Here is a 10,936-nt window from a genome sequence, read left to right on the forward strand (position 1 = left end):
GGGGGGGGGGGGGTCTAACTATTTTGAATGAATAACAAACATCAGAAAGCAGCCAAGAAGCTGTAGTGGTAGCTGATGGCATCCAAACTACCCTGGGCAGAGGCCCTACCTTGTTGTCTAGAGTAGCAATCTCCTGCTGGCTGGCGGTAGAGAGCAGGAAAGAATTCATCTGGGTCTTCAAGGTATCATCCACTTCCACATCAATGTCATAACAAGCTGTTTTTTTCTGATCATTAGGGTCAACACTGAGGAGGAAACCAAAGGGGCCTGGTAAAAGGGCTTGTTCCCTAAAACCTAATTATAAAAGGTCAAAAAGATGGCCTGGGATGAAGGGAGGAGGGGGGTTTGTCTGGCTGAGTAACAGCATGAGAACTTTCGAGGGTGACCTGGTTGGTGGTAGCTACATAGTATAGACATTTGCCCAAAGCCATTAAATTGTACTTTAAATGGTTACAATTTATTATATATAAATCACACCCCAAAGTTGACAAAAAAAATCTCAAATAGTATATAAACAAATACAGAGAAATTAATGCTACAATATCTCATGTATTTCCTTTCTAAACTAAAATTGACTCTAAAACTAGATTTAAACAACACATACACACACACAAAATGGTACAAATTCTAAGCACAGGAATACAGGCAGACCAACTTCTAATGATCCAATTTATAGGTTTCATGGTCACTTTTGGGTGATAGTTCAGATCTAAAGAAAGGAGTGTCTGGTTACAATAATAATATGAAGTAAGAGAAAGAAGGCACAGAGATCATACACAACCAGAGAGAAGCTGCTCTGAAGAAATGCCTTCCTTTACTCCCTGTCTGCTGGAGATGCCATACTCCCCCCCCAACTTCTCAACCAAAGAGTGGATGCAAGTAATGGAGTCTCAGATGATAATGTCCGACCATCCACCGAGAAGACGGCTGCTGATCCTGCCAGTCAGTGGTGAGCTGGTAAATGTTTACAAGTGATTTTTCAAAGGATAAAAAAGCCTTGATCTGTATGTAGCATTGCCATTTCTATGGTTTAATTACTCCTACCATAGCTGTTTTTGAGCTATCAACATTATGTCACTGAGAATTGGGAAGATATGTGCACTAGCACACCATTATGCACTTTTTTTTAAATTAAGATTTACTTCGATTATACCTTATTTATAGACCATAACTTTTTAAATAAAACACTGAATTTAATGATAAGCTTCTAGAGAAAACTAGAAAATGTTTCTTTACCTCGTCACTTTTTTTTTTTTATTATTTTAAGGTTTTTATTGGGGAATTGTTTACAGGGCAGATCTTTAGTTTTACATTCAACAAATCATACACCTTGTTTCATTACAATGATTATAATCCTCACCATGTACCATCAGTTATCAGTATTTCTCTCTATTTGCTTTAGCTTTTTTTTTTAACACTCAGGCATATATAATAATTTATACTACCAAAGAGCACATTCTGCAAGTCTGCTTCCTGGCCGCCAGCTCTGTCCCTCGCTTCCCATGAAACATGAATCTAGAGTCTTCAGCTGCTCCCTCTCTTGTGTCACTGTTTCTCTGGATAAGGTCTCGCATTCTGCTCGTGCTCTTCTCCCCTGATGGTCTTAGGGTTCTCTGTTTCTGGACTGTAAGATTAACTACTCCCCCATTTTTGTTATAAAACTTCTACCTTAATAATTGTGACAGTTGCAATTAGTTGTAACAATTACTCACTATTGAATCATAAGACTCTCATCCCCATCTCTTTTCACCAGGCCCATCTAGACAAGATATAAACTGTTCAGCGGGGACTCTTTCTTCCCCCACACACTATTAAACTCCCCCATGAAACCTTGTAAGCCAGTCACTTCGTGTCTTTATCACCCCCTCATTTTAGGTAGCCAATGTCTAAGTTGCCCACCCCTATTTACCCTGTATACAGAGTGGATAGCATTGATACTTGATGTGAAGACTCCTTCCCTCTCTGCTGGTATTTAGAGCTCTCATTTAGTTTAGTTTAGGTTTTTTTTTTTTTCTAAGTTTTTACTGTGAATTATGTGATAGAACATGGGAGAACATTAGCTTTACATTCATCCTATCCTTATTTCGTTTCATTGCTATGAGTACAACCCCCTCTGTGCCATTATGTGTTATTATCACCGTATAGTTACAAAAGATACAAGTAACTTCAAGAGCACACACAATAGTAATATATAATAAAATAATCAGGAAGTGATGAGTTCTGAACTCTCATCTATTATCATTTTTAATATAGTGTATGTATTCAAGTGCATATAACTTAAATGTAAATATTGGCTATTTAACAACTTGCTTGCAAAATCCCTGAAAATTTGACAACTGACACTTACAAGCTGGTTACAGTCAGTTTCAGCACACTACTGTCTCCCAAACACATGCTTACCTAATGACATGATTAATGATGATGGGCTCTGGTGGCATAAGCAAAGCATGGAGCCGCTGGGGGATCTCAGAAAACTTCATACGTTGAGACTCAAAGATCTGTGGGAAAGAAGAGAAGCAGTTAGACGTTCTCATTTTGAACATCTCTCCAGTGAATGTTCCTTTGAATTAAGGATGGCAAGACTTTGTCTCTCAATACTTTGGACATGTTGTCAGAAGGGACCAGTCGCTGGGGGAGGACATCATGCTTGGTAAAGTTGAGAGTCAGCGTAAAAGAGGAAGACCCCCAAAGAGATGGGATGACAGTGGCCACAACAATGGGCTCAAATATAACAGCTGTGAGGCTGGCACAGGATCAGCTAGTGTTTCATTCGCCCTGAGCTGGAACCAACTCAATGGCAACTAACAACAACAGCACGCTGGTAGGATCTAGCAAAAGAAAAGATCTTTTATTTACCTGCTGGAGGTACTTGTCACAGATGACAAATTCCCGCTCATGAGGGTCTTGGAGCTTATGTGTCTTAATATACTGCCACAGAGCTTGGATAATTACTGGACGAGTCTGAGTATGGATGCCCAAAAGCCGAGCCAGACGAGGGTCTAATTTAAACTGAGGAGGCTGCCAAGAACCAGAGCATAAGGACAAAGTTAGTGAGCTGTGGCTACCTGCATTTTTGGGTACTTTTAGCATGCCATTTTAAGTCCTCTTCACTTTCAGCAAGCAAGGTTGTATCATCTGCATACCGCAGGTTGGTAATGAGTCTTCCTCCAATCCTGATGCGTTTTTCTTCATATAACCCAGCTTTTCGGATTATTTGCTCAGCATACAGGTTGAGTAAGTATGGTGAAAGAATATAATCCTGTCACACATCTTTCTTAATTTTAAACCATTCACTGTTCCCATGTTCTGTTCGAACAATTGCCTCTTGATCTGTGTATAGATTCCTCATGAGCATAATTAAGTTTTCCAGAATACTCATAGTTTGCAATGTTGTCCATAGCTTGTCATGATCCACACAACCAAAAGCCTTTGTATAGTCATTAAAGCTCAGGTAAACATGCTTGCTGAAAGTGAAGAGGACTTAAAATACTTACTGATGAAGATCAAAGACCACACCTTTTGGTATGGATTGCATCTCAATGTAAAGAAAACAAAAATCCTCATCATTGGACCAATAAACAACATTCTTATCAATGGAGCAAAGACTGCAGTTGTTAAGGACTTTATTCTTCTTGGATCAACCATCAACACTAATGAAAGCAGCAGTCAAGAAATAAAACGACATATTGCATTAGGCAAATCTGCTGCACAAGACCTTTTTAAAGTGTTGAAAAGCAAAGATGTCAGCTTTAGGACTAAGGGGCGCCTGACCCAAGCCATGGTATTTTCAATAACCTCATATGCATGCGAAAGCTTGACAGTGAATAAGGAAGACCATAGAAGAATTGATACTTTTGAGTTATGGTGTTGGAGGAGAATATTGAAAGTGCCATAGGCTGCCAAAAGAACCAACAGATCTGTGTTGGAAGAAGTGCAGCCAGAGTGCTCCTTGGAGGCCAGGATGGCCAAACTTCGTCTCTCATACTTTGGACACATTGTCAAGTGGGACCAGTTGCTGAAGAAGGATATCATGTTTGGTAAGGTGGAGGATCAGAGAAAAAAGAGGAAGATCCCCAGCGAGATGGACTGGCAAAGTGGCAGCATCAATGGGCTTATGCGTGGCAACAATTGTGAGGTTGGCCCAGGACCGGGCAGTGTTTCGTTCTGTTGTACATAGGGTCACTGTGAGTCGGTACTGACTCCATGACACTTAACAACAACAAAAGCATGGCCATTTAAGGAGCTCTGGTAGGGTAGTGGTTATGAATCGGGCTGCTAATCTCATGGTTAGCAGTTCGAAACCAGTGGTTCCACAGGAGAAAAGATGAGGTTTTCTGCTCCTGCTCCCGTAAAGATTTACGGCCTCAGAAACCTACGCAGGGTTACTGTGAGTCAGAATCAACTCTACAGCACACCACCACCAGCACGGGCCATTTATTCAACTCATTCTACCAACATTAATGAAGTACTTTCCCTGGGGCAAGAAAATCACTAGAAGAAAATCAGACATGATTAAAACCTTTTCCTGTACTGAGGGAACTTAAAAGAGTTTGGTGGGAAATTATTCAAGACTAGATTTCAATCGCAGAACTGCTGATGGGATGTGGCTGTGAAAGCTGGAACCCCCTGCACCATCACACGGTACCTGGTAATCCAGCATCAGCAGGACGGTACATCGTACATTCACATCTCCCGGCCGCTTCACCTGGAAGCCATCAGTCTCCTGTGTAGTGGCGGTCCTGTGCCACTAGAGAGAGGAAGATGTCAGGGGGTGCGCTCCCAGAGGAAGAGCTGGGGTGGGAGGGAAGAGCTTTTGGAATGACTCAATATTCAATTTTTGATTATTGAAGCTATTGGGAAAGAGCAGTAGCATGAGGCTTTTCTTTCTTTTTTTTTAAATTGCATATGGCTGTGAGATTATCTATGAAGAGGCTTCAAAAAGTTTATGGAAAAATTCCATTGTCTTGCAACCTTATTTTTCCATGAACTTTTTGAAGCCCCCCTCGAATGTGTAATGGATTAACTCTTTAATTATGACTGTTCAGAGTCCCATTTCAATTAACCTGAATTTCCAGTGATCATTTTATTCACAAAGTAGACACTACACATGTACACAGTAACACAGTGTAGCTAGCATCTGCTAAATACTTTCTATATGCAAGAGTAAGTCATTTATTTGGATTATCTGATTCAGTTCCTGCAGCATCCATATGAGATAGTCACTACCAAAACGAATGCTTAGAAGAGTGAAGTAGCTTGCCTAAAGTCAAGCAACCAATATGTGGTGGAGCTGGGATTTGACCTCCGATGTGTTTGATTCTAGAGTCCTCATTCTTAGACACTGTGTCATACTACTATAAAATTAAATATGTTCACAAATTGCTATTGATTCCTTAACTTACTTCCTTTGTTAGATGGTAAAGACCTTCCCATGGCTCTTATTGGTTAAGATTATGGAGCTGTGGCTATACTAGCAAACAAAGGATCAGATTATGCTTAGTTGGAGTGCTGGACTGGCTCATTCTGGTTCTGACTATATCCCAAAGAATTCAGCTATTAGCACGCTCTTCTGTAACATGAATACTATCACTAACATGGTCTTCCGAACTTGGGATCTAAAGGGAGCAGGGACCAACAGGAAGTAGCCAGTGCTATAAAGGCAACCCTGACAAGTACTAGTATCCATTACTCAACCCCTTAACTACAGCAACTGCTACCAGAAAAAAAAGTAGAAATGGCACATGGATAATTAGGTCTCATGACTATTAACAAGCAAGATGCAGAGGTGGCCTGATATGTTCAAGAGGCCTCCATTAGACACTTGAAAGTGGGGTCAGAAAAATTAACTTTCTGTGTAACCAAGATGGTTGCTGTTGTTAAATGCCAAAGAGTCAACTCCGACTCACAGTTGACCCTATACACAACAGAATGAAAGTGTTCTGCCTAAGACTGTAATCTTTGCTGGAGCAGAAAGCCTCATCTTTCTCCTGCAGAGCATCTGGTGGGCTCCAATCACTGACCGTGTGGTTAGCAGTCTAGTGCTTACCCTACAGAGTCACAGCTTAGTAACAGTCAAAAAAAGTGGGACAAGTTACATTGCAAGTTTTCTTGGATCCAGCACCTGTACTAAACACAACTAGTTCCACCTGGAGGTCAACGTGCAAACTGCACGGTGGTAATGCACACCTGGCTAACTCTTTTCATTGGTACCTTCCCACTCCTTAGACAGTGAAATTTGACTCCCAAGTCCACCAACCTCCAATGACAGAATTAAAGCCTAGAAGGCAGAACTACTCACTTCTACCAGATGGTTGTCTGGCCCATACAGGTCTTTGTCCAGTTCAATCACCAAAGACTTAAAAAAGGAAGAGAACTTCCTTTTTTGTTTGGTGGCATCATATTTGGACAAGGCTGACTAGAGGGAAAAAAGGAGAGCTCATGTTAGAAAAGACCAAAAGAAACGTCCCAGGACAAAGTACCACAGAAAAGGAACCCACAACAGCAATGGGAAAACATTATTCAGAAATCTCTTCAAAATCTCTCTTGGATGGCAAGGCGGGTTTCTGTGGGTATTAAACCAGTCACGGTAGCAACGGAACCCTGGAGAAATGGTCTGTAACATGCACGGGTCACTGACTTACCCACCTCCTTCCCTAAGAGAAATGAGGCAAGGTAAGCCAAATCAATGCATATACCAACAAAGCATAGGCAATAAGCAACCAGAACAAAAACAGCTGTATTTGGATGGGATAACAGTATCAGCAGATGAACTGGACCTAAAAAGAGAAGAAGAAGGCTCTGACATTGAGCCCTGGTTCTTCTGGAAAACAAAACAAAAAGCAAAAAACAAAACCCATTCAGATGAGCTTGCCTGTGAGCAGCTACAGAGAGTCAGAGAACATACAGGAGTAAGGGAAAAGGAGCTTTCCCAAGGAGCTGCTGGAGTAGATAAGTGGGGTCTGTCACTTATCAGCTGATGCCCTTCGTGAAATGACAAAGAGTCTACCACATAGGTCTATCTCACGTAAACTGTGAGGTGTCTCCAATGAAAGGTGGAAAGAGGGAGATGCCTCGATGGGAATCAAGGACCTCAGGACTCAGAGAGGAAATCATGGCTTCAAATGTCAAGTGCAAACTAGGTTAAAATTAAAAAAAAAAGAACCTGCAGAAACTGATAAATCCAGTGGCCAGCAGCACCAGGAATAAGGTAAACAACAAATCAGATGCTAGGACAATAAGGTTCTCAATATGATACCACAGTGAGAGCCAAAGCTGTGGGAGCCAGACACAAAGAACCATTGTCTTCCAGTGCAGGGAACACAGCGTTCCTCTCCCTGCTGCTCCCAACAGGAGCGGTAAGTACCAGTCAGGCTTCCTGCTGACCAGACAACACTGCTTGTTCCCAACAGCTCCCACCCTACACACCGGCCACGGTGGACCTTCAACTCACATCCTCCAGGAGCCGTCCTTCTACCCGAAGCTCCCAGGAAGCCACCGTCCCTTCCCCATCCTCGGCATCTGACTTAGCCGGATTGAAAGTGTTAGAAATGAAAATTCGCAGTTTCCGTTTTTGCTGAGGAAGGTAGAAACAGGGTTGATGGTGGGGCTTCAGTAGTTTGATGCTGAAGATTAGAGAGTCTCCCCAAACCCCAAAATTAACTCCTAACAGACTGGTTTACTATCTACCTAGGGGCAGATGAATGGCGAGTCCATCTAAAAGGGGAGGATAGGTCACTGGCCGGAGTGTGAGAACACACATGGGGATGCCAGGTGGACAGTCATGCAGGGTACCAGGTCCCAAAGGCAGCAGAGCAGTTATAGCAAAAACATGGACAGGGTTTATTTCTGGTGTAAGAGACATCAAAAGCTCCTCCTCCTCCTTGCTGTTCTGTTCTTACCCTCCTAATGTAATTCTCAGCTTGTAGGCGGAAGGGAGAGATGCAATTTAAATGCCAAGGAGAGCTGTGCTGCGCCTTTCATTTCTTACTCTAAGCCTGCTGAAGGCTACCGAGTCCTTTCCTTTGGCTCCCTGCCTAGCGGTCTCCTGTGTTACCTTGATGGGACGTTTCAAGGCCTCCTGGATATCTAGCCGTTTCCTCATGATAGTCTGGTCCAGCTTCCTTTCAAAAGCCAAGAGATCCATATAGGCCTGAGATTCCGGTACCAATTCACGAATCTTAGGAACAGAAAGATGTAACTGGGATCTAGAGCTGACCGTATCTATGCTAAAACTCATCACACCCTCAAGAAAATCTATAGCCTGGACTCACCCTCTGAGGTAGAATTTTGTCAGCCATCTTCTTTTTCTTTGCACTGTTTGGAATAAATACTGTCATTAGGTTGGGATGGCACTAGCCAGAACATGAAAACAAGCTGTCAGCAGCTCCATTTATATGATGTAGAAGGGCTGCAAAGCTTCTCTCAAAGAACCACCCCCCACCCCCAAACCCAAGGAGAATGAGTTCAGCAGCAGTAGCAGATTGCTAACACACCATCGTCACATCTTGGTTCATGCTACCCCCACCCGTTTTCTCACAGACCCCTCCTCTCCCTCCCTCCTGCCCCAGAGCCATCTTACTTGTGGTTTCGATTTTGGACTGTCTGTTGCTGCACCTGCTGGATCTGCTGAGGTGCAGGTCTCTTACGGGACTGATCCATCCCTGACTGGGTTAGGCCAGGTCGGACTGAAGGGTTGCCCCCATAACCAGGGGGTCCCATGGAAGGTCCCTGAGGTGTCATTCGACTGCCTGGCAGCATACCTGGTCTCTATAGAGGAGAGAAGACCCAGAGATGTCATGGCAAAGGAGGGGTTGCCTGAGTTCTTCTGAATGAAACAGGGCTGGGGCATGGGGTGTCAGGGGAGAGATAAATGAAAGGAGGGCGCTCTGCCTCTTTGAAATATAGACAACTGGGGTGTTCTCCGTTCCAATCATGGTTCCACAGAAGAATATGGCCCCAAAGCTGAGAAATAGCCAGATTATACTAAAATTGTCACCAATTTACTTTGGATCTGGCACATCAGACTTCTCCTTTAGTCCCACATATACTCTGCCAGCTACTATTTCTGTAGAAGCTGACCCTAATTTGCCAGCTACACCTTGTCTTCTCTCTGGGCCTTGGAGCAGCTCAATTCCATTTGCACTTCAGACCTCATATACCTATCCTTGGCCCCACTACATCCACACTGGTCCCTTACTTTTCACACGGAAAAGCTCCTAGAAGCAGGTGGGGATGCTAATTGCTCCCCCTCCCTTCCTCTGGATTGCCTTCCCTAACCCCACCCGCACCCAGGGCCTGAATTTCTCCCAGGGGAGTCCCTCCTACTTCTCCCCGCACCCCTGTCACTCCCAGGGCCCCACTCGGCCCCGCCCCCGGCCCACGCGCCCCTCCTCCTGCCCCACTCACCGGATAGGCCGCTCCCGGCATTGGGGAGCGGTACAGCCCTTGCCCCGGCGCCGGGCCCATTCGCACTGGGGGCCCCGGAGTCCCGCCCGGCCCCAGGGCGGCTGCCGCGCCCGCCCCTCCTGAGGCTCCGGCGCCGCCGCTCGGAGCCACAGACTGGAAACCCGCCCGGGCCGCCATCTTCCCCGGAGCCGCCGCTGCAGCTGCACAAAGAACCGGAACCGGAACTCCCCCCGCCCCCTGCGCGCCCACCTTGTGCCCGCTTGTCCTCCCGGCCGGCCGGCCGGCACGGGAGGCTCAGGGCAGCGAGACTGTGGGCTAGAGTGGGGGGAACTAGCGGAAAAGGCTGTGCTGACCACTCCCTCCCGCCTTCACGGTCCGGGAGGGGAAACCATAGAGAAGAGCTCTGGGATAGAGAGGCCCTGGGAGCGGGCGCCCCCAAGCCGACGGGCGTCAGAGAAAGACCTGCAAAGAGGGACGACAGCCTCAGTGCTAAGCGTCTGAAGAGGGTGGCCGAGTGCTTCATCTTGGCTCAGCACTTTTAACTTTACTAAGCGCTTTGATTACTTTCCATTTGTTCCCTCACCGCCATAACTCCGGGGGTGCTGAGGAGGGGAACGCAGTTTATTTATTCTATTTTAGAAACGGGAAAACTGAGCTCAAAGAGTAAATGACATACTTGGCAAAGGTCAACCAAAAAGTTACAGCAGTCATGCCTAGATTCAGATCCCCTGACTCCTAGCCCGGGGTTCACTCTACAGATAAAGTGCCTTAACAACCACTTTACACTGGAACTTCATCCCAAGTTTGCTCCCACCTTTTTTAAAAGCTGACATGCTGCAGATTTTACATTCCAGTATCTTAAATTTTGATCCCGGTTGCTCTTTTCAATGAATCATTTGTGGTGGGGCTTCCCTTTGAGGTCTTTGTTGCTTCAGACCCCTTCCTCTCTCCCTGCCCAGTACTTCAGCCCTTCCCCCACCCATCACCCTCGTGGTCAGCCTGCCCCATTCCTGGAGGGTCAGGACCTCCCTATTCAAACTCTGGCCTTAAACGCCTCCCTGATTGGCTCCAAGTCAAGCACAACGCGAGGCACTTAAGTTTAGACAGTCGGTTCCAACTCACATTGTTTTAAGTGCCGTCGAGTCGATCCGACCCACAGCGACCTTGTATAAGGTGTCTGAATAGCACAGCTGGAGAGCTTGAACCTCCGACCTTGCGATTCAAAGGGGCTTTGCAGTTTGGAGTTGGTTCTGACTCACAGTTGGAAACTATCAGCGGTTCCGCTAGAAAGATGAGGCTTTCTGCTCCCGTAAAGATTTTAAAGATTTACAGCCTCGGAAACCCTATACAGGGTCTCTAAGAGTCGGAACCAACTCCACGGCACATAACAACAATATCCTTCTCCGGCTGAACCGCTGGTAGTTTGGAACTGCTGACCTTGAGGTTAGCAGCCCAACTCATATAAGGCCCACCTAATAATTTGATCTGGTCCTGCCAAGCCAATGCAGTTCCAGCCACCTTCACATTGTTG

General features: G+C 45.2%; 1 protein-coding gene across 2 annotated transcripts in view; it reads right to left on the minus strand.

Annotated features, from left to right (window-relative positions):
- SMARCD1 (SWI/SNF related, matrix associated, actin dependent regulator of chromatin, subfamily d, member 1) overlaps positions 1 to 9,755 on the minus strand; it is a 14,272-nt gene extending 4,517 nt beyond the window's left edge. For both annotated transcript variants that reach the window (XM_006870061.1, XM_006870060.1), the window contains exons 1-10: positions 9,406 to 9,755; positions 8,579 to 8,766; positions 8,271 to 8,313; positions 8,054 to 8,176; positions 7,451 to 7,573; positions 6,299 to 6,415; positions 4,646 to 4,747; positions 2,857 to 3,018; positions 2,401 to 2,498; positions 110 to 245 (exon numbers count right to left, since the gene is read on the minus strand). In XM_006870061.1, the coding sequence (XP_006870123.1) occupies positions 110 to 245; positions 2,401 to 2,498; positions 2,857 to 3,018; positions 4,646 to 4,747; positions 6,299 to 6,415; positions 7,451 to 7,573; positions 8,054 to 8,176; positions 8,271 to 8,313; positions 8,579 to 8,766; positions 9,406 to 9,582 (1,269 nt within the window). In that variant the 5' untranslated portion in view covers positions 9,583 to 9,755. The remainder of the gene's footprint in view (positions 1 to 109; positions 246 to 2,400; positions 2,499 to 2,856; positions 3,019 to 4,645; positions 4,748 to 6,298; positions 6,416 to 7,450; positions 7,574 to 8,053; positions 8,177 to 8,270; positions 8,314 to 8,578; positions 8,767 to 9,405) is intronic.
- Positions 9,756 to 10,936: the final 1,181 nt, after the last annotated feature.

The sequence above is a fragment of the Chrysochloris asiatica genome, unplaced genomic scaffold, assembly GCF_000296735.1.
Source record: "Chrysochloris asiatica unplaced genomic scaffold, ChrAsi1.0 scaffold00138, whole genome shotgun sequence".
Lineage (NCBI taxonomy): Eukaryota > Metazoa > Chordata > Mammalia > Afrosoricida > Chrysochloridae > Chrysochloris > Chrysochloris asiatica.